At 30.9% G+C, this 20,238-nt stretch overlaps 1 protein-coding gene across 1 annotated transcript in view; it reads left to right on the top strand.

Annotated features, from left to right (window-relative positions):
- The first annotated feature begins 4,424 nt into the window (after window positions 1-4,424).
- Window positions 4,425-20,238, top strand: part of LOC119676776 (protein sidekick-2-like) — a 227,535-nt gene continuing 211,721 nt past the window's right edge. Inside the window, exon 1 of the mRNA XM_038088034.1 lies at window positions 4,425-4,647. Within this exon, the coding sequence (XP_037943962.1) occupies window positions 4,536-4,647 (112 nt within the window). The 5' untranslated portion in view covers window positions 4,425-4,535. The remainder of the gene's footprint in view (window positions 4,648-20,238) is intronic.

Here is a 20,238-nt window from a genome sequence, read left to right as displayed (position 1 = left end):
CTTTCCCGCATTCGAAGTACGTACGAACGCGGAAGTTCATTTTCCTTCATTCTCGCCAGTGTCTTAAGTGTTCGTTCATTGTTGCTTTAGTGTTTGTTTGCATTGTTGTTGTTGGTGTCATATTTTTCTGCTAATCGTTCATTGCCATTATTAAGTATTTAAATTTTCTTGTCTCGTTTTTGAGTGCACTTCGAAGACAAAGTCATGGAATCATTAGCGCTAAGCTATTTGGTATAAGAAATTCTATGGAGCTTTAAGTTTATTAAATATGTTTAATAAAATTAACTTAATCTTAAGCAAAAGAGAAGAATGGTGTGCCATATATTGAAAGTAATTATTCAGAAAGTAATTAAGTTTGTTGACACTTAGAATGTAAACACAATAAAAAGTTATAAATAGCAAACGTGCTTAACAGCTTTTCTCGCAGACATAAACTTAAAAGTATACATATGCTTAGTTGTATGTATGGTAAGTCCTTACCAACACACACACTTACTTTACCGCCACCGCCACCGACACACTAACAACTTTAAGTCTGAGTGAGAAACTGCAACAAATCCAACAAATCCAACAAATCCGACTAAAGTAAAACTTCCTGAAATTAAAGTGCAATACCGGATACAGTTAAAATACCTTTGTATTTGAATAAAAGCTTCAGTTTAGCTATCAACACACACACATACACACACTCACACCCACACAGACACACATGCACTTGTTAAATATATAATATGAAGGCATTTTTATTCATATTTGTTACTGTATTTGTTCGCTATACGCGTATGTACGTGCATAAGTGCGGCTGCATAGTTTGTGTTGAAATTAAAATATGAAAAACACAAAAAGTAAAAAACTGTAAAAAAAACAAAATGAAAATGAAATAAAATAACATGAAGTGGCAAAATAAAAGTACACAAAATAAATATGAAAGAAAAATATTTATAAAAATAAGCGCGGTAAAATTTTTAAAGCCAAAACACACATGTAACACTTGTTCGCACACATGCACAACCGAACATGCTCGTAGCGCTTAAACGCTGGTGTGCATGTAACCACAGGAAACGGAAGTTGTTTTAAACACCAACTAAAAAGAAAAACATTCTGAATGGCAGCAGCTTGTTTATTTGCGCCCGCGTTAATTTAAATAAAAAAGTCACAAAGAACAAAAAAAAAAGAAAAATTAAGAAAAACAAAGTTTATAACTTCAAAATATCAAAATAAGTAAAAATCTCAAAAAAAAAAATAAATTCTAGCACACTTTCAAAAGTCCTTTTAGCTGGCAAAATTGCGTATAAAATGGCTAACAAAATAAACTGACTAACACAGCAAAACAACAGCGAAAAGTCAGTAAATAAATATATAAAGAAATAAGGCGGCTGCAACGTGAAATATTTACTACCGCAATGTTTTTTTCAAGTTGCCGCTCTTTTTTTTTTTGTTTAACTTTGAAGTGGCAACGCAATTTTGCAACACATATGCGTACGTACGTATATGCCACATAAACAGTGCCTAGTGACATTCACAAAACACTCACACAAATAAACGCAAACGTAAACGCAAACACACAAAGCAACAATAACACGGCGGCACTTAACTTCTGAATGCTTAAGTTTCATATCCTTTTCTACATCTGCTTCTGCCTACCTTCTACCTTTTCACTACAAAAATAAAAACAACAACGACAGTCAAAATCAAAAAAGAAAACAAAAAAAATTCGCTGGCATTTTTTGGTTTCATGTTTTTATCCTGCGTTAAGTTTATTTTTGGAAAATTTTGTATAAAATTAAACCAATTTTCATTTTTAACTTTTAAGTTGTTGTGGCAGGTATTAAAATGCTGTAATCGTAGTGGCTCTACGAGTATAAACGTCACACTCGTATAGAACAAAAAAACAAAAAAAAAGCATACGCTCGTTACCTAATAAAAATAATGAAAATATAAATAAAAAACTTAAACTTAAACTTTCTCAAGCAACTAAAATGAAGTCAAAATGCTAAGATTTTTATGGGTTTAAGTACGTAAAAGGATTTAAACTTTAGCAAAAGTTAGCTTATTTTTCATAATAAGCAAAAATTGTTGTGTGCGTGCTTACACGTTTATGGCTGCTTATGCGCCGTTAACGAGACTCGACAATAAAAATATGGCTACAGCGACGACGAAGGCGAAAAGACGAAAATACGAAAATACGAAAAAGGGATCAAGAGTTCAGCACACAAAAAAGGGTTTCCCCTGAAGTATTGTTAATTTGATATTGAAATTTAAATTTTATATATAGTTTACTATATATCTTATTATACCTATTTCCATTCGTACGAGCACATAAATATTGCAAGTATAAATTTTGGTCCTTGTTTGGTTTTTTTACTCCAATATTTATTTTTTCTTTTTAAGCTTTTGCTATGTAACAGATTTTTTTTATATAAATATTTTTATTGTCATGAAATACACACGCCTACCTTCCTCTTTTAAGTATTCCAGTATTTTAGTATTTTATGTAGCAATTTGTTATAGTTTATTTGTTAGTTTAACAATTTTATTCTGATAAGGAAGTATGAGTTTCGTATGGGGAAATGCGACGGAAATTATATTTAACCAGATATGGAAAAAATTTAAGTGACAGTTTTTATGGGAAATATTTTGTTTTAGTTGTAAGCAGTGTAGTTGTTGGTATTTTGAGAGATTAGTATGTCCCAAGCCATTTATAAAAATATTTATTGATCTCATATTTTTCATTAAACTGTTTTTCAAAATTATGTATACTTTTTATTTGAATTACTTATATTTTGTATAAATGTATATAAGTAAAATGTAAAATTGTATTTACTTATGTTTTGTATATTATTTCAGATTGAATAAAAATTTGTACTGTACTCAGCTTGGAAGTTAATATGTTATTAGACTCGTTTTTACAGTAATTAAAAATATGAAAATAAATATTACACATTATCATAAAGAGGTTTTTCGAACAGTAGTGAACGGCAACAACAAAAATTCATTTTTTATATTATTTTAATTAATTGAATTTTTGGCTTACCATACAACAGTTTCGACTATTGCCAAATACCCATCATCAGTGGTCTTGAGACTGCAAGTATCAGGAATCGAACTCGTGCCCTGCCAAATTTAAAGCCAGCGCTCCTTAACCAATTGACTCAAAGCCGTACTTGACTATAGTAATATAGTTGTTAGTATGATGTATACGAGTAAAAGCTGAAAAAAAAATAACAAAAAGTGTTGCTATACTAGATATACTAGATTGTAACTAGTACAATAGTGGTACTATGGTTAACTTCGTTAAATCAAATACCGAATTAAAACGACTAAACCTTTTATTACCATGTTTGTGTTAGATTTGTAGGCTCAATCTTCAATATTGTATTTCTTATATTACATAGAATAGTTTCTTAACGAAGTCTGGTTGGAATTCTGTACTCCGAAATTATTGACAAAAACACAATACTTAAACTTATATCAGAACATATATAAGAAATTTTATTTTTAATTATTCCATTTTTAGAACAAGCTTAGTTTTGCAATCACTCTTGCAACATATGCAACATGCTTATAATATACGTTCAAGCTTTTACTTAATTTTGCAGGAAATGAAGATGAGTTGGCCATATTCTTCTTAAAAAAATTTGCGAAAATATGTCTTGATCCCTTGTGTGTTATACTTCCATATAAGATTCCTGGCTGATCAAAATATAGAAACTTTGTAGTCATCCTATACTATAATACAGACTGGTAATATTAACCGAATAATATGTTTATCAATATAGAATAACAATAATATAGAATTAATTTATTTATATTTCAAGCATATTTACTTTCTTTCATTGACTTTAAAAAATATATTTAATTAATAATATAAATGTGATTAATTCGGTCTAAATTTTACTATGTAAAAAAAATTTTTTATGTACCACACTGTCTATTCAAATTTTTTTAAATAAACTTATTGTATCTCCTTTATATACTAGGAATAAATTCAGAAAAGAGTTTCTCCTCTTTTTGTGTTTATTAATTTCTTCATATAAACTAACTCTCTCTGTTTTATAAATTAAGAATTTATGAGAAAATTTTTTTTTCTTTAAATCTTTGTGGTGTTATTAATTCGAAATAATAAAGTGTTATTTAAAAATGTTTAAATCCATAATTAATTTAATTTTTTTCTTTTCACTTATTTTCAGATAACCACCAAACCATGATTACCTAAAAAAAATTAGCTTAAACTTAAACAAACCCATAAAATATTATAAAAAAAAATAAAAAAAATAATAATATTAAAGAAATAATAAAATTAAGTGCAATGCAAATCACAATGAAATCCAAAACCACCAGAATTAAAACTAAAAAACAATGAGTAACGTTAAAAGAAATTTAATTAAACTTAATGTGTTAAATGACTTTATAAATATTAAATAAAGCAGCCCACAAGTAAACTGAAAATAAAAAAGTAAATTAAGAAAAATCAACATAATTAAGTGAAACGCTACCACCGCAAACATTGCATTAATACACAAAACGACCACAAGATGACGCTACGCATTTCAGCCAAATTCAAAAATCATCTCGGCCTCATCATTTACGGCTTCGCGTTGCTGCTGATGACAACAACGCCGTGTAGTCAGGCAGGACGAATTTTCGGTAAGTAGGGAGTTTCGGAAGACCAAAGCCAACATACAGTGAGCAGCAAAGATTTAAGGTCAAATTTTGACCAGAATCGGAAAGCGCTGCTCACATAAACATACCATAATTGCTAATGTAAATAATGTATGCGAATAATTTTCATTAAGTTCCTGGTATTCGGTTAGTTTTTTTCGGTGGTGCACATAAAAAATGTACTTCTTCCTGTTATAGTTAATTAACACAACATTGCGTTACAGAATTTTTAATTAAACGCAAAATTGCGTGTAAATTTATTTATATTTTTTTTATTTTGATTTTCCGTTTATGCACAAATGTAATATTGCAACGTGGAAACTGGAAACACACCCATTGGTGGGATCCTGCAGATACTTAACACAAAATATTGTTTATTAGCTTGAACAAACTAGTCATGGCGGCAGCGAGTGGGCGTTTATGCGTTTGTTAGGTCAGCAGTTTCAAAATCAATTTATATATCACTTAATATGGACTACGTGAAACACTAATTGCTGTATATATCCTCTGCGATGGGGTGGACAGAATAACTGGCCCAATTTTAAATGCACCCAAACACGCGCGACTTTTTCTATGAAAAATAATTATAATAGAAAAATTTAATACCTTCCCGGAAAAAAATAAACAAAATATGGAAAATTATGGAGCATTATTAATTATGGTATTATTTTAACAACTTTTGTGTGTTCTCCACGTTTGTGTATTCAACATTGGTTTTAATAGGCATTCATTTGGCTGACATTGTTACCAATAATAGCTTTGATTAATACGAGTATGCAAACGATGTGAAAACTTATTGACATATTCACGAAGTCTCTTCTCTATGTGCGGGAAGCCTATTATTCACGTACCTATCTACGACGAGTACGTCTACTTGTACTCAGTAATTGTCGAATTATAATTAACATGTTGTACTAATTAAAATAATTAGTGTGTGAGTTAGCTTCGCTCCTTCTTCTATTCCAATTTTCACATTAAACGGGCGTTGTTGAATATCAGTCAAAGCTAATTTTAATTTTTTTACATAAGAGTTATCAATCGACCGCACTAGAGTTGTAGTTTTAATCAGTATTATGAACTTTTAATTATATGGAAAATAATGGAAATTATTACTTTGGAGAATACTCAAAATGTTGAAGTTTTATTCATATGTGTTATTACAAAGTTTTGTAAAAATTATAAAACTAAATTTTAATTATAACTTAAAGTATTAAAATTTATGTTATTTCAATTCATAATCGTACTTTAGGGTTTCCTTACAATACCCCTAATTTTGTTTTGATTTGCTTGATTTCATTTGAAATACAAATCATCTTTCATAATCGTTTAACAGTTTTCTTTATTTATATGTATATCACATATATATTATTATAATAGGTGTAGTCAAAAGCAATACATTATTTTTGCATGAAATTGAAGGCTTATTTACTGTCATAAGACTGATCCGATTTAAGTGAAATATCTGTCGCTTTTTTCGATAACTTCCAAGTGTAATGTCTGGACAGTTTAGTGTCATTATAGTACAGAACACTACTAGTGTGATCCATAACCCATACTACATGTATGTTATTTGCTTCAGTTATCTCACTGAGATATAAGTTCAGTATTATAATAATATGATTATAATTTTAAAGGTGCTCTTCGGAACTAGTGTCTACTTTGAACTCATAAAATGATACCATATTTTTGACAAATGATTTCATCCAACTTATTTATTTCACTCATAAGCTCATAAATCCTTCTTATGAATCAGTGCTGCCTTCGAACTCACAAAAGCAATGCATATTTTGAACAAATTTATGTAAAAGAGTTCCGCTGTTTTTAGTCCCAACAAAAATGCAATAATTATTTTAATTAAGCACTTAACATGAATTCATGAATTTAAAAAATTAATATTCAACATGCACAGTACATAAATAAATAATTTTTAAATGCTCAAAAAATCATTCACACTAATGGTTTTAATGACAAAAAAGTCCTTGAAATAAGCAGTCCTTAATATCTTTTAATTATAACAATTAAGTTCTATTTTATATAAAGTTGTATATTTCCCTGCAAACCCTCCATATACCAACGAGTTCTTCGTATCATTCGTAGATATGGTTTTAATTTAAACAAAGCCAGACATAAATATTTCCATAAAGCATTGTTTTGACTTCATAGCGTAGTACTATGAGTATTAAAAGCTTTAATATTCCTCAACAAAGTGGCAAACAAATATGCCAAAGCCTGTAGAAAATATGCAAAACTAAATAATAAACGAAAAATTCTTTGTGAATACACCTAAAAATAATGCCAGCGCACCTTTCCGAAACTTTTTTAAAACAGCCAAAAATTGGGACATGCCTGCTGCAATTTTAGTTTTACGTAGCCTTTCACACATTTGCATACAAACTACACAAACTACACAACCTACACAGTAAAAAAGAAATAAACAAAATATTAAAAAGGAAAACAAGCAAGTTCACATAAACTGATGCAAGCAGCCGTAAAGTAGGCAACAAAATGAGCGCAAGCATGAATTCTTACACACAACAAAAACGTAAGAAGGCCCGCCTCATACTAAGCCATTTTAACACTTTTTACACAAAAACTCGTAAATGGCAGGACGAGCTTTTCAAAAGGGCAGGAGCCAATAATGGGGCTATGCATGTTCGCGTCAGAAGTACAAAAATATGAAATTCCCAAATTGTATTTCATAGTTTTTATTCTGTAATATTTTTATTTGTTTAAATAAATGTTTTTAATTGATGAAGTTTTTATAAAATTTGGCTTTTTTATGCAATTCACACGTCTCTCATTGACGCTATAGAATTTTCTTTTGTGTGGGAGTATATGGAAGTGGGCTTATTTCATAATATATGTCCATTCATAACTGTACGTGTCCTCGTATTCAGAGCCAAAAGCTGACGAAATAATATTTCGATATATTTTAAACAATCAATTGGATAGTTTTATTCAAAAGCTAACCAATTTAAGCGCATATTTTAACACTAGCTATGAATAATGCGAAGTATTTAAATAAATTAATATTATTTTTGATCGTTTTCGGCATCAGTAAATACGTTAAAATAGTATAGGATCAGTAGGAATGGAAGTGCCAATAAAGCTTATAAAATCGAATATTTGTTATGAAATGTGAGGGACTTTAGTTCTCAAAAATTGCAATATACAGATTAAAAACACACTAATATTTCATTGTGAAATTTTTTAATAAAGTTTATGAATTTAATATTATTTTTAAATTCAAATTAAACAGAAATACAGAAAATAAGAAAATGTCTGCAAAAAAAACTTTAAAAAAATTGTCATTATGTTAGTTCTCAAATTTTATTCGAAACTTACAGTAATAGTTAGAAATATATACGAATATTTCTAATATGTTTAGTGGCCTTTGAAGTTTAAGGTCTGTAGTCGAATGGCTCTTCTTACTTCTTATCAACTACATATTATATATAATTTGGAATACATATGCGCCAAGAAGTATGCAACTATACGTTTTGAAAATGTCTGCCTTTTTATTGAGGAGTTCAATTTCTAACAACACTATTTCTGTGAACAGCTCTGAATACAAATGCTGGATTTTATTAATTCTGAACCTGCACAATCTTACATTTTTTGACTAAACATATCAACATACTTTTTGAAACAAATCACAAATATGAAATTGACATGCATATAAAACAAATCATTCTAATGGAGGATAGAAGACGTACCACACTTGATTCACTTTAAGATTAAAGTAATACTTATGACTTTTTTTGTTATATATGGATTTATTCATACCAGAACGACAGAAAACCATTGAGGCATACTATTTAGCTGCATTCAAGAGTTTGCTTAGAAAAATCGGGCAGAACTAGCAGAAGACCTACGAATCTTCCACAAAGAGAATGTTAACGTTTCCACTTAATTAATTTAAAAACACAATATCATTAATTGTGACATATTTTTGTTTATGAAGTCTAAACTGGTACAAGTTTCTGGTAAAACTTCGTGATATGACTCAGCCCAAATGAAAAAAAAAACAACTAAAACTTATTTTATGACTATAAAATCTTCTGATAAATGGCGTATTGTAATAGTGGGAATCTACAATAAAAGCATAAAATAAATAAAATATTCGAAATTTTTTTTATAAATAACTCATTTTCAATATCTAGTTTCATATATTTTTTTTTTGTATTTAATCAGTTATAAAGCACATATCAAATTTTATTTTGAGTATCATAACCTTTTAACTCATTTCAAACCACTGTATGGTGCACCATATGGCTAGCTTTGAATATTTTTTAATATGCAAATGGGTTAATGAAAATATTTAATGGGTTAATGAAAATAATACTAACTTCACTTCTATTTGACTTTCAATTGGTCCTTCTATATAAAAGTATATCAAGAAGAAGTCCTGAAAAACGTTTTATAAGGATATAGAAAAATGTCACACTTGGACTGATACATAATTATCCTTCACAATGATTTTAGCGAGATATGAGATACTTTTTTAGGCTGATACTTTTTTCTTTTTGTTTTATCGTTAATTATTGAAAATATTTTTCTGCTTTGTGCGTTGGCTGAGAATGTTGAAACTGAAGTCACACACCTCAAAGTATGCAATGAATTTTTTTCATTAAGTAGTCCTTTACAATCTCATTTTTACAACTGAAATTGAGCAATACATTTAACTTTAATATATGTTTTGTAGTATTCTATTTGAAAATATCCTAATTTAAACTAACATTGTGCAGCATAAGCACAAATTAATTTAAAAAAATAGAGTTTAGCTTTTAATGAGGAAAAATTTTCATATCAAATTATTGTTTTGTTCGTTTATGAAAATTTTGCATTTAAAAATACAAAGCTCTCTCATCATGGCATTGGTATCTAGTGTAACCTGTCAATTTAGTCCACCGCCCACTCCTTTACTAACGAAAACATTCCGTGCTTCAACGTGAAGAGTTTCTGTACCATCAGCAACTGATTCTCGTAACTGAAATTCGCGAACGAGCTTCGGTGTGGAAAAACGCTTGATCCTCACTGAATTATTTATAAACATTGTCACAACTTAACTTTTTTCGACGCTGCTAACTTTTGTTATGCGTTTTTTTATATATCCGAATAATACTTGCAGTGTATTCATATAAATATTCATACACATCAGAATATTTTATGGCAATGCCACAGCAGTCAGTAGCGAGAACGGAGCAAGGCATTCTTCCACTGCCCAAATACACTGTTCGGTACTTCAGTTCATCTGATATGCTTGCTTGTATCTTTCCCAGTGTAGATACTCGCGTTTTGTGTTTTTTTTATTTGCGAATTTGTGTGGCTTAGCGAAATTGGATAAAAAATAATAAACGTACCGCGTTACTATTAGCAACATAAATACCAGATACACGTACGAGCGCGCATAAATACTGACATTCATTTATTCCACATATGTAACTAAGCGCTGTTTTGCCATAAAGTTAGCTCCTGCTTATGTGTAATAGATTTGTGTATTATCCTTTTGAAGCCCTATATATATATATGTGTGTGTGTTAGTGTGTTGCGGTAGTAAGTGTATGTGTAAGCGCAGTTATAGCTTTAGATTATAAATTTGGTAGCGTTAAGTTTGGCCGCACGTCGCATTGCCTGTTTCCTTCTTTAATTATTCATGACGCGACTAAAAGCACAAAATATGGCGGAATTTCGTTTATGGCAATTTTTTTTAATTAAACTTATGCTTGTTCAGTGCAGATCGTTTAATTTCTTTATTAGTTTCAGTTTGAGTTTCACTCCGTACATTAGTAACTTCGTTTGTCAGTGCTTAGTTGTGGCTTGGTTTATTGTTCGGGAACCAAATCAAGCCCACTTAGGCACAGTAACTCTGAGGCAATTACGTTAATTGCCTTTGTTGCAGTGATAAAATTGCGTCGAAGTTTATGGAAGCAATTTGGGTCTGCGTTCAACATTTTTTCGTGGGCTGCTTTAATTTGTTTTATTAAATTGTATAAATATAAAATTATTTATTTTTCCAATTTTAACTTAAAATCAATACTTGTTAAATGTATTTGTAAACGTTTCCAGGGCTTACTATTTACTTTGATTCGAAATAATTTCATTTACACAGTACAAAAACAAGGACAAACAGAAAAGCACAACAAATTGTATTGCTTTTTCTGCTAAATTGCCTAAGGATATTTATGGAAAAATAACTCTTGGTTGAGCTCTTAAAATAATTTAAAATAAAAATGTTTTAAGCTAAAATGTAGAAAAATAGAGCACAATTTATTTAATAAAAAAATTATCAAATATATAATCCTTTCAAAATTTAAGACTAGTGAGAAAAGATATTGATATTCAAATAGGATTATTGAAATCAGAAGAAATGAGGAAATAAAATACTTAAAAGTGTTAAAGAAAGCATGTACTTTAAAAATGTAACAATTTTTAATTTCTTTAGAAACTATATATACTGTATGCATTATTAAATCGAATTGCCAGCTAGAAATTCTAAGAAGATTATTCAAGGTACTATAGTACATTAGTAAGAATAACATCTTCAGGGACCTCAAGATTGATGCGATCAAAAAATACATAAAATACATAAGAAAACTGATAGACTTACCAACACCGCGTTATCGAATATCAGAATGGTTACAGGCTCCTCGGAGAGGTATGCAGATCTAAGGTCATTTATTGCTAAGTCTGATGAAGTGATAAACAATAATCCAGTCAAGACGTTAAGAGGGATTTTGAAGATACCTCGCAGTTAATGGAGAATAAAAGTACTCAAGTGTGTTAAATTGCTTCAACATAATAATAATTAAATAAAATTAAATACGCACTTATATAAAATATTTAGAAGATATATCAGGAAAACTAGTTAGTTGTAACAGCTTGATTAGAGTTATAGTATTGATGGCAATGGATTGATGGAGAATAGTAATTGTAACACTTTTATAGCATATAGCCAAGGGTGAACTGACAAGAAGGATATTAGTTTCTTTCAATAAAAATTATAGATATGTACATATTTTGCATCTTTATCTTAATCAAGTTATTATCTTTTCATTATTGTTATCCTTGTCGTTTTCATCACTAACCTCATCAACGTATACATGAATTTCATTATAAACACCTGCAACAAAACATTCAATATAACCATAATTCCAAACTTCAATTTCATCTTCATTCTAATCTTGATTCACATCTCACTCCTATTCATCAACATATTTATTGTCAACATCATTCCAAAACATTATTCTTACTTTCATTTTTATTTTATTTCACATCTTCATCATTATTACTTTCATCAACATATTCGTTATCAACTACATTTTAATATTCATTTTTATCTGGATTCACAACTTGATTCCTTCTCACATGCCCTCTTGTTCTTGTTCAGATTCACATCTAAATTGAGACTGACCATTCTTTAAAATACTGGAACAGTTTGAAGTGCCCCTTGGTTTTCTTATATAAATCATGTCATATATGTATTTCTGTATGCTAATACTTCCCTAATACTTCAAAAAACTCAAAATAAGTTAAGTAGCATTCTTCACCGTGAAACCAACTGTTGTATATTATCTGTTGTTTCTGATTTCATTCATTCATATCATAACTAATGTCATCAATAATTAGATTCAATTATCAATTTTATTTGAAGCATTCATTCGTCTTAGAGATTAGGCTACTCTAATCTTATTTTGACAAACTTTAACAGTCTCATTTTCTAGCCATATATTTTCTTGACCCATGTTATTCTCCATTTATTATTAATCCTGGATTCCTTGGATTGTGTTTTGAGGATCAATCTTGATGGACGCATTGAGAATTCTTAAACATGAATTATGTTTTGCTGAGTCCATGTGAATACTGTTATGAAAATCGATTTTAATGTTAGTTTTAATATTAGTGTTAGAGTGATATTCGTTAGTGTTTCCAGACATATTCGGATTAACCGAGAAGGTCAATCCATTTTTCTGTTAAGTCACATTTTATAAACATTCTTTAGATTCGTGTTGCACCAATAATGAATAATGAAGCCAGAAAAGTTTTATAAGTTAATATTAATGTAAAATTAAATATAATTATACATCAGTAGAAATATATGTTCGATGTTCACTAATTAAATTGAATATAAATATACTCGTATAATTAACTTTACAAATTTTAATGAATTTGCTCTCAACAATACAATGAAATACAAATAACCTGAACAAATATGATGTGAAAACACCGAAAAAATATTAAAAATATAAAAATTGCTTATAACAATTAACTGAGAAGAACAATTAAATGAGTGGATAGAAATAACAGTTTAATTAATAAAATAGTTTTTTAAGTGCATTTAATCGATTTATAATGGCAACTACACTGCAAAAAAAACATGCATTCCACATTATTATCTTTTTCAATATTTTTAGTTTCATTTCGCTTTAGCATTGAAATGCTCGTTTGCAATAAGTAATTAGTGCACACAGTCGTAATTATCATAATATTTGTTATAATAATTATTTCTATTATAATAATAATAAACAAAAAAGAAATTAAATACAAAAAAGATATATGGAAAAAATAAACACTGGAAAAAAATCAGCTGCACTAAAATAATTAAAAACAAAACGGCGGCAAAAACTCGCATGAAATGAGAGTGGAAACTCATAAAGGATAATGCCGCTTATACATTTTATTAATTACAAAACGGATTAAACGAACTCATCAATAATAAAAATACCAAAGTCCAACTGAGCTGAGGGCGGACAACGGTGGCCATTATTAGCGCAACTTGCATAAGCCCCACTCGCTCGTGTACATGGACAACTAATAATTGAGATATTAAAATTTCATATCCTGAAACGATATTTACATACGAGAACTCGAACCATAACCAGAACCAGGACGAGAACGGGAACGGTGTTGTGTGCGTGGACGCTGACATATTGTACACGTATGTGCGCATTTGGACGAGTAGCATATGTATTTTAGTGTAATAGCAGCGCCACAATACACATTAATTAAGTTATCATATACATTTTACATAATCGATGTGACTGACACTGGGATCCGTGGCGATACGTGTCTTTGTTGTTACCGCACGTTTGTGGTCAATAGAATTTGCCAAATACTAGTACGAAAATGGTATCTTGCCTATGATGATGTTTTGAATATTTTGAATGAGTTGAAATTAATTCATCAATAATAAGCAAATGAAATTTGACAAAGTGCATACACAATAATCGCTGAAGAGACAAGAGGATAAAGTCAATGAGTCTTGTGTAACGTGAAATCCATTCTAAAATTAATTGCTTGAAATTTTAATAGAATAACAGGTTGATGTTAATGTGTATATAAAAGAAATCACATATGACTATGTATATTGAATACTACAGAAGAAAATTACAGAAGAGTCAACTTGTGCAATATTCTAAGATCTCAGAAGGTGGTTCTTGAAAGATGTTATGCATATACTATTTACTTTCTGTTTTATAAAAACTAACAAATATTAAAAGTGACGAAGTTAAAGAATTGATTTTTAAAGGAGATACAAATTTTAGTCTATTTCATAACACAACAGGTGATTATTTGAGCTCAAATGGCCTTTCAGCACAAGGCCGTCATTCCAACCAAATCTAACCTAGTTTGGCTGCACCGATTATTGATTTTCATCGTACGACTTACTAGCAAGAATAAAAATATATTGTCTGCACTTTTGAATTTTAAAATCGAAATGAGTAATTTAGTTCAAATGATCAAGACTTTGTTTGTAGCTATTTATGTCGTGGTGATGACATAAAATCACATCACATCACATATTCGTAACAGAATAAGTGAAGATGTAGTAAAAACAATAAAGAAGCAGAAGAAGCTGTTTGGATTCAGCGATCAAATGAGGTGAAACCACTAAAAAGCAAGCAGTAGAAGCATTCCGAATTAATACTACATAATCGAATTAATAATCAAAAATCAGTAATCGAATTTAACATGATTAAGTAGCTTTAAACATGATATTCATTATATTATAATAATTTGTTATTACGATTTGCAAGTTAACCAAAGATTTCTGGAACAAAAAAGTAATGAACAGAATGGGTGTCATGTGTGGTATACGTAGTAGAAACAGATTTCTCAGAAGAGTTTTATTTAACGTTTAAATACAAAGTATATAAACGTAGGTTCAAATATCCAAAAAAAAATTAATTTTTATCCTATACGATAGTCAAGTAATGTCCATACAGTTGCCACCGTCATCTGTCGAAATTATAATAAATGTATAATCTTCGAAAAATAGTTACATAGATGCATAGCCATGCAAACGGTCGACGATCACAAAATCGATTAGTTTCGTTATGCTGATTGCAATTACATATAGTTTTATGGTTATTCTTACATCTTCTAATGGATACCGACCTTATCTAATTCTTACAGTTCACATCAAAATATTAATCATTTCTCAACGTTGTAATGTGACCATATTATTTATATACTCGCACACGTTACGGTTTGGTACTACAAACTAAAATGGTTTTAAAGCACTACTACGCTGCTTTAAAGCACTATTGCGCTGCTGTTTGCATGCATGTCCAGCTTTTGGATGGACATTTTTTTTAAAGTAGTTTTGTTGGACTACCTAATACTAAGAGCTCGATAAATAACATTCTTAAGTCTATAAAAGTCTATAACAAAAGTTGCTGTCAAAGCAAAACTATACTTTTACTCGCCCATAAAAATGATTTTACTTAGGTATATCTCTACAGCTTTATGATAACTTTATTTGATATGAGATATACTTTTATCGAATTTATCAATAATTATATTTAATCTGCTTTGTTAGGTTATAGTAAAATTTTCAATAAGTTTTTTAGTTCATAATTATTATAATTATGCTCTACCAGAAAATATTTTTAAATTAATTAAACTTAGTTATGTATTATTTATTCTATAATTGCATGTTTATTTTTATTATATGGTGTACAACATAAACCTCGCCAAAGAATAATACTGTGTGAAAAATTATAGTAGTAAAGTTTGTACTCACCACACATTAATAGATTACGATAGATAGTTTTATACAAACACTTTAGCGCATTAACTCACGTAGGAAAAACTTGCATTTTATCAATATTAAAATTAAAAATATATTCTACATATACCTTCTCCATGCCGTGAAAAGGTCATGCAGTCCATATCCGATATTTATAAATTACGCTTTGCAGCTGTAGTAGTGGTTGTCCTTTTTAATTTTACCTCCGTGGCGTGATGGCATTAAATGTACACCTACTTTAACACTAGCTTAGCCAGCGAAAAGACCAACTTTTGTTGATTCTACCCACCTTGGCACAGGAAGTCCAACAACTCAACACCGAAAAGTCACATTAAATTATTAATGTCAAATGATATGCACAAAATGTCAACGTTAACTTTTATTTTTATACATTTTACAAACTTTTATTTTTATATTTTTCGACTTTTGTGCCATGAGTAAATGCACTTCTGACGTGGTGGTCATTAAAATACCACCGATCACGGACTACGGACCACGGACCATGGAGTTGAGCTCCCAAAGCAAGGGTTTCGCTTTCCATACAATTTTTTGAGCTGTCAGTTTACTTAGTTAAATTAGTTTATGTTGATGTTGATGTTGATGTGTAATTTTATTATATTTACAACAGATAATTGGAATTATATTGCCTTAATACTCTTTTACTCACATGCATAATATAATAATAACGCATTAATTTTTTTTTTAACTGAATTTTAATTAATCACCAAAAATGTCAATGGAAATGGAATTTAACTTTATGAAATTCTTTATTTAATGAAATTTTTTTCACAACTAATATTTGTTTTATAATATTATTTTTTAATTACTATGGAATATATATATTAATATATATTTAAATATATGTATTTATTTAAATACACGTTTATGTTAAATAAGTAAATAACAAAAAATTGTCAATAAAAGTGAATACAATATTAAAAATTTATTTATCAATAGATATATTTGCAATGTCATCATATTTAATAGTAGATATTAAGCACATAAGTATATAAATAATAATCATACCTAATCTGTACTCGGATTAAACCAGGTACAAATTACAAAAAAAAAAAATTATTAAACTTAATATAAGCGTAATTTTAAAAATACATTAATACTAATACTTTTAATATTGAAAGTATTAAATAAATGAAACATATGCAATATCACGGCTTTAGTGTGATATTTTTGTATTTTTCACAATTTCACAATTTCACTATTGCAATTTCAAGATCCCATCGAACTTCGTGGCAAACGGAAAATATTGAATTTGACTTATGTGTCGGAGAAAAAATGTTGAAATATCACCTCTGGGAGTTGTAACAAAAACAAAAAATAATAGCCATAATACGACATAAATAAAGATTTTAGTGTCAAAAACGAAAAAGTGAAATAAATAGAATGACACAAAAACTATTACAGAACATTGGCGAAACTCATTCAGGTGATTCCCACAGGCACTCTAAAATGGAATGCGACTACAATTTATCAGCAAATCCATTTTTTTTAAATAAAATGTCAACAATATTGAAGTGATAAGATGGCAGTACATAACCAAAAAAATATTATATGTATATTTTATAAGCTGAAAACGGTTTATATAAGATAAAAAAGGCTTGAGAATACTCAAGGTATGTTAAATATCCTTAAAGAGTTTGTTTGCTTAGTTACAATTAATATAAATTATAAATTAATTTACTATATATAAATAGAATTTTAATTAAATAAGTAAATATGTTTGGTATAATAAAAACAATCATTTACATTAGAGCAGAATAGAGTGTGACAGCGATATGTCCTTAACTGGCGCTTTATACCATACTGTAGTAGTCTGTTTGAAAAATAACTCACTTTTACAGAAGATATATAATCCTTCGAATTAGAAACTATATACCTCTTGTTGGAAACTCTTAGTTACAGGTGGGGGTAAAAGTTCCTGACTCAATATTTTTGTCCCAGCACAAATCCAACCGAAACAATTAGAAAAAAGTTCAAATTGAAAACTATATACCTATATACCTCTTGTTGGAAACTCTTAATGACAGGTGGGAGTAAGAGCTCCTAACCCAATATTTTTGTCCTGACAGAAATCCAAATCTGACAGTCAGAAAGAAGTTGAATAAAAGTTCCATCTCTACTCATATCGATTAAATTATTGGCTAATACGAGTATACACCAGCTAGTTACCCATATCAGCAGAGGTAGCTTAAAATGCTGAAGATCCTTGAAATCAATTAATGAGTTACTATACCAGTGTGGCGACCCAGTTGGCTGTGCATTTATTGAATTTAAAAAGTAAAATTCAATTTCAAATATTTTTAAGTTTTTTGTTTGGATTGAGGAGAACGTTCCGATTTTTCTCTCTGTAAAAAGTTGAATAAAAGTTTATTAACATTGAAAATTTTTAGAGTTTTATTAATTAGCAAGGTGAACAGATCATTGCTAAATTGGTGACCCCGACGTGATTTCGAAAAAGTTTAAATTTAGAAATATTAACTTCTGAGCTAAATATCTAATTATCGAGCTGGGATGTCAGTTGCAGACGAAGGTGTAGTAATGGCTTCTGATAGTGGAAGTGTCGTAAACCGTGTAGCAGTGAAGGTGCCACCGTTTTGGCACGAGCGACCGGAGATTTGGTTTGCTCAGATCGAGGCGCAATTCGCAGTAGCTGTCATTACGAGTGACATCACACAGTTCAACACGGTAGTAGCAGCGATTGAGTCAAGTGTTATCGCCGATGTAAGTGATGCAGTGCTTCATCCTCCTGAAACTGGAAGTTACGCTAATTTAAAGGCTTGCATCATAGAGCGGTACAGTGAGAGCGAGCAGCGGAAGATTCAACGGTTGTTGTCAGAAGTTGAACTTGGTGATAGACGCCCAACACAGTTGTTAACGGAGTTGACAGCGTTAGCTAAAGACAAGGTGAGCGATGAGTTCCTTAAGTCTCTTTGGCTGAAGCGTTTGCCACCACAAGTGCGCGCTATTCTGCAGGCATCGAACGTGGCACTAGCAGAACTGGCGAAATTAGCAGATCGTATTTGCGAGGCGGGTGATTTTCAACAGATAGCTGTAGCGTCAGCCTCTGATTGTCCAGCCTATTCTGAGAATGCTGTGATTTTACGAAGGCTTGAGCAAATCGAACAGCGTCTGAGTCGTTTGGATTTACGTCGTAGTGAGTCGGTGCAAAGTCGATCGTCATTGAGGAGGCGTAGGCGAACTCGTTCCCGACCAGGAAGTCATCCAGATTGGTGCTGGTATCACGAAAGGTTTGGTGATAGAGCTAATGCTTGTCGGCAGCCCTGTAGTTTTGTGGCAAGCTCTCATCAGTCAAAAAACTAGGCACTCCTTCTACGTCGTCGAGCCGAGAAGGGGTTAGTGTTCGTATAGCTCGACTTAGTATTAAAGATCCCGCCACGTCGACCGTTTTTCTCGTTGATACTGGTGCGGACATATCAGTTTTACCGAAGTCGTTCTGTCGTTGGAAGCAAAGGGCTAACAGTGTTGCATCAGTTAATTTATATGCCGCTAATGGTACGCCTATTCAAACATTTGGCGAGCGTCGACTGCTTTTGTCTTTGGGTTTGCGTAGAGATTTCCCGTGGACGTTCGTGATTGCGGATGTTAGCTGCCCTATTGTTGGAGCCGACTTCCTTAATCACTATGACTTGTTAGTGGATTTGAAAAGGAAGCGGTTAGTTGATTCGAAGACGACTTTGATGATGAAGGGTAAGGCTGCTGTGTCTCAAGAAGATACTGTGCGTGTGTGTGGTTCAGTTTCAGCTTATGCTGAGCTGGTTAATGAATATCGTGATTTAGGCATTATGAGTGCAAATCGGATGGGTTTAGTTACTAAGGTTGAACATTGCATCGAGACATTTGGTGCGCCGTCATTTGCGCGTCCCCGACGTTTAGTTGGAGCCAAACTTGAAGAAGCCAAGAAGGAATTCCAATTTTTAGTCCAGACAGGGATTTGTCAACCTTCGAAAAGCTGTTGGGCAAGTCCACTTCACATGGTTCGCAAAGGCGATGGAAGTTGGAGACCGTGTGGCGATTATCGCATGCTCAACGCGCAAACTAAACCTGATCGGTTTCCGATTCCGTTCATTCATGATGTGACGAGTATTCTTCATGGTAAAACTATGTTTTCGAAGATAGATTTGCAGAAAGCGTATCATCAGATACCGCTTGCACTGGCAGACATTCCGAAGACAGCTATTACAACTCCGTTTGGCCTGTTCGAGTTTCGCTTTATGACTTTCGGTCTCCGTAATGCTGCCCAGACGTTTCAGCGTTTTATGAATGAGACTCTAGGTGATCTTAATTTCGTTTTTGCGTACATCGACGATATTTTAATTGCGTCAAAAGATGAAGCAGAACACAGAATGCATTTGCGACTGGTTTTAGATCGACTTAGAGAAACTGGTTTGACCGTGAATTTTGCCAAGTGTAAGTTCGGCTGTTCCGAGATTGAGTTCCTTGGGCACGTTATTAGTGCAAAGGGTTTACGTCCTCCGGAGAGTAAAGTTCAAGCTGTTCGTGATTTT

The sequence above is a fragment of the Teleopsis dalmanni genome, chromosome 2 (assembly GCF_002237135.1).
Source record: "Teleopsis dalmanni isolate 2A chromosome 2, ASM223713v2, whole genome shotgun sequence".
Taxonomy (NCBI): Eukaryota; Metazoa; Arthropoda; class Insecta; order Diptera; family Diopsidae; genus Teleopsis; species Teleopsis dalmanni.
This window is presented reverse-complemented; position numbering and strand designations above follow the sequence as displayed.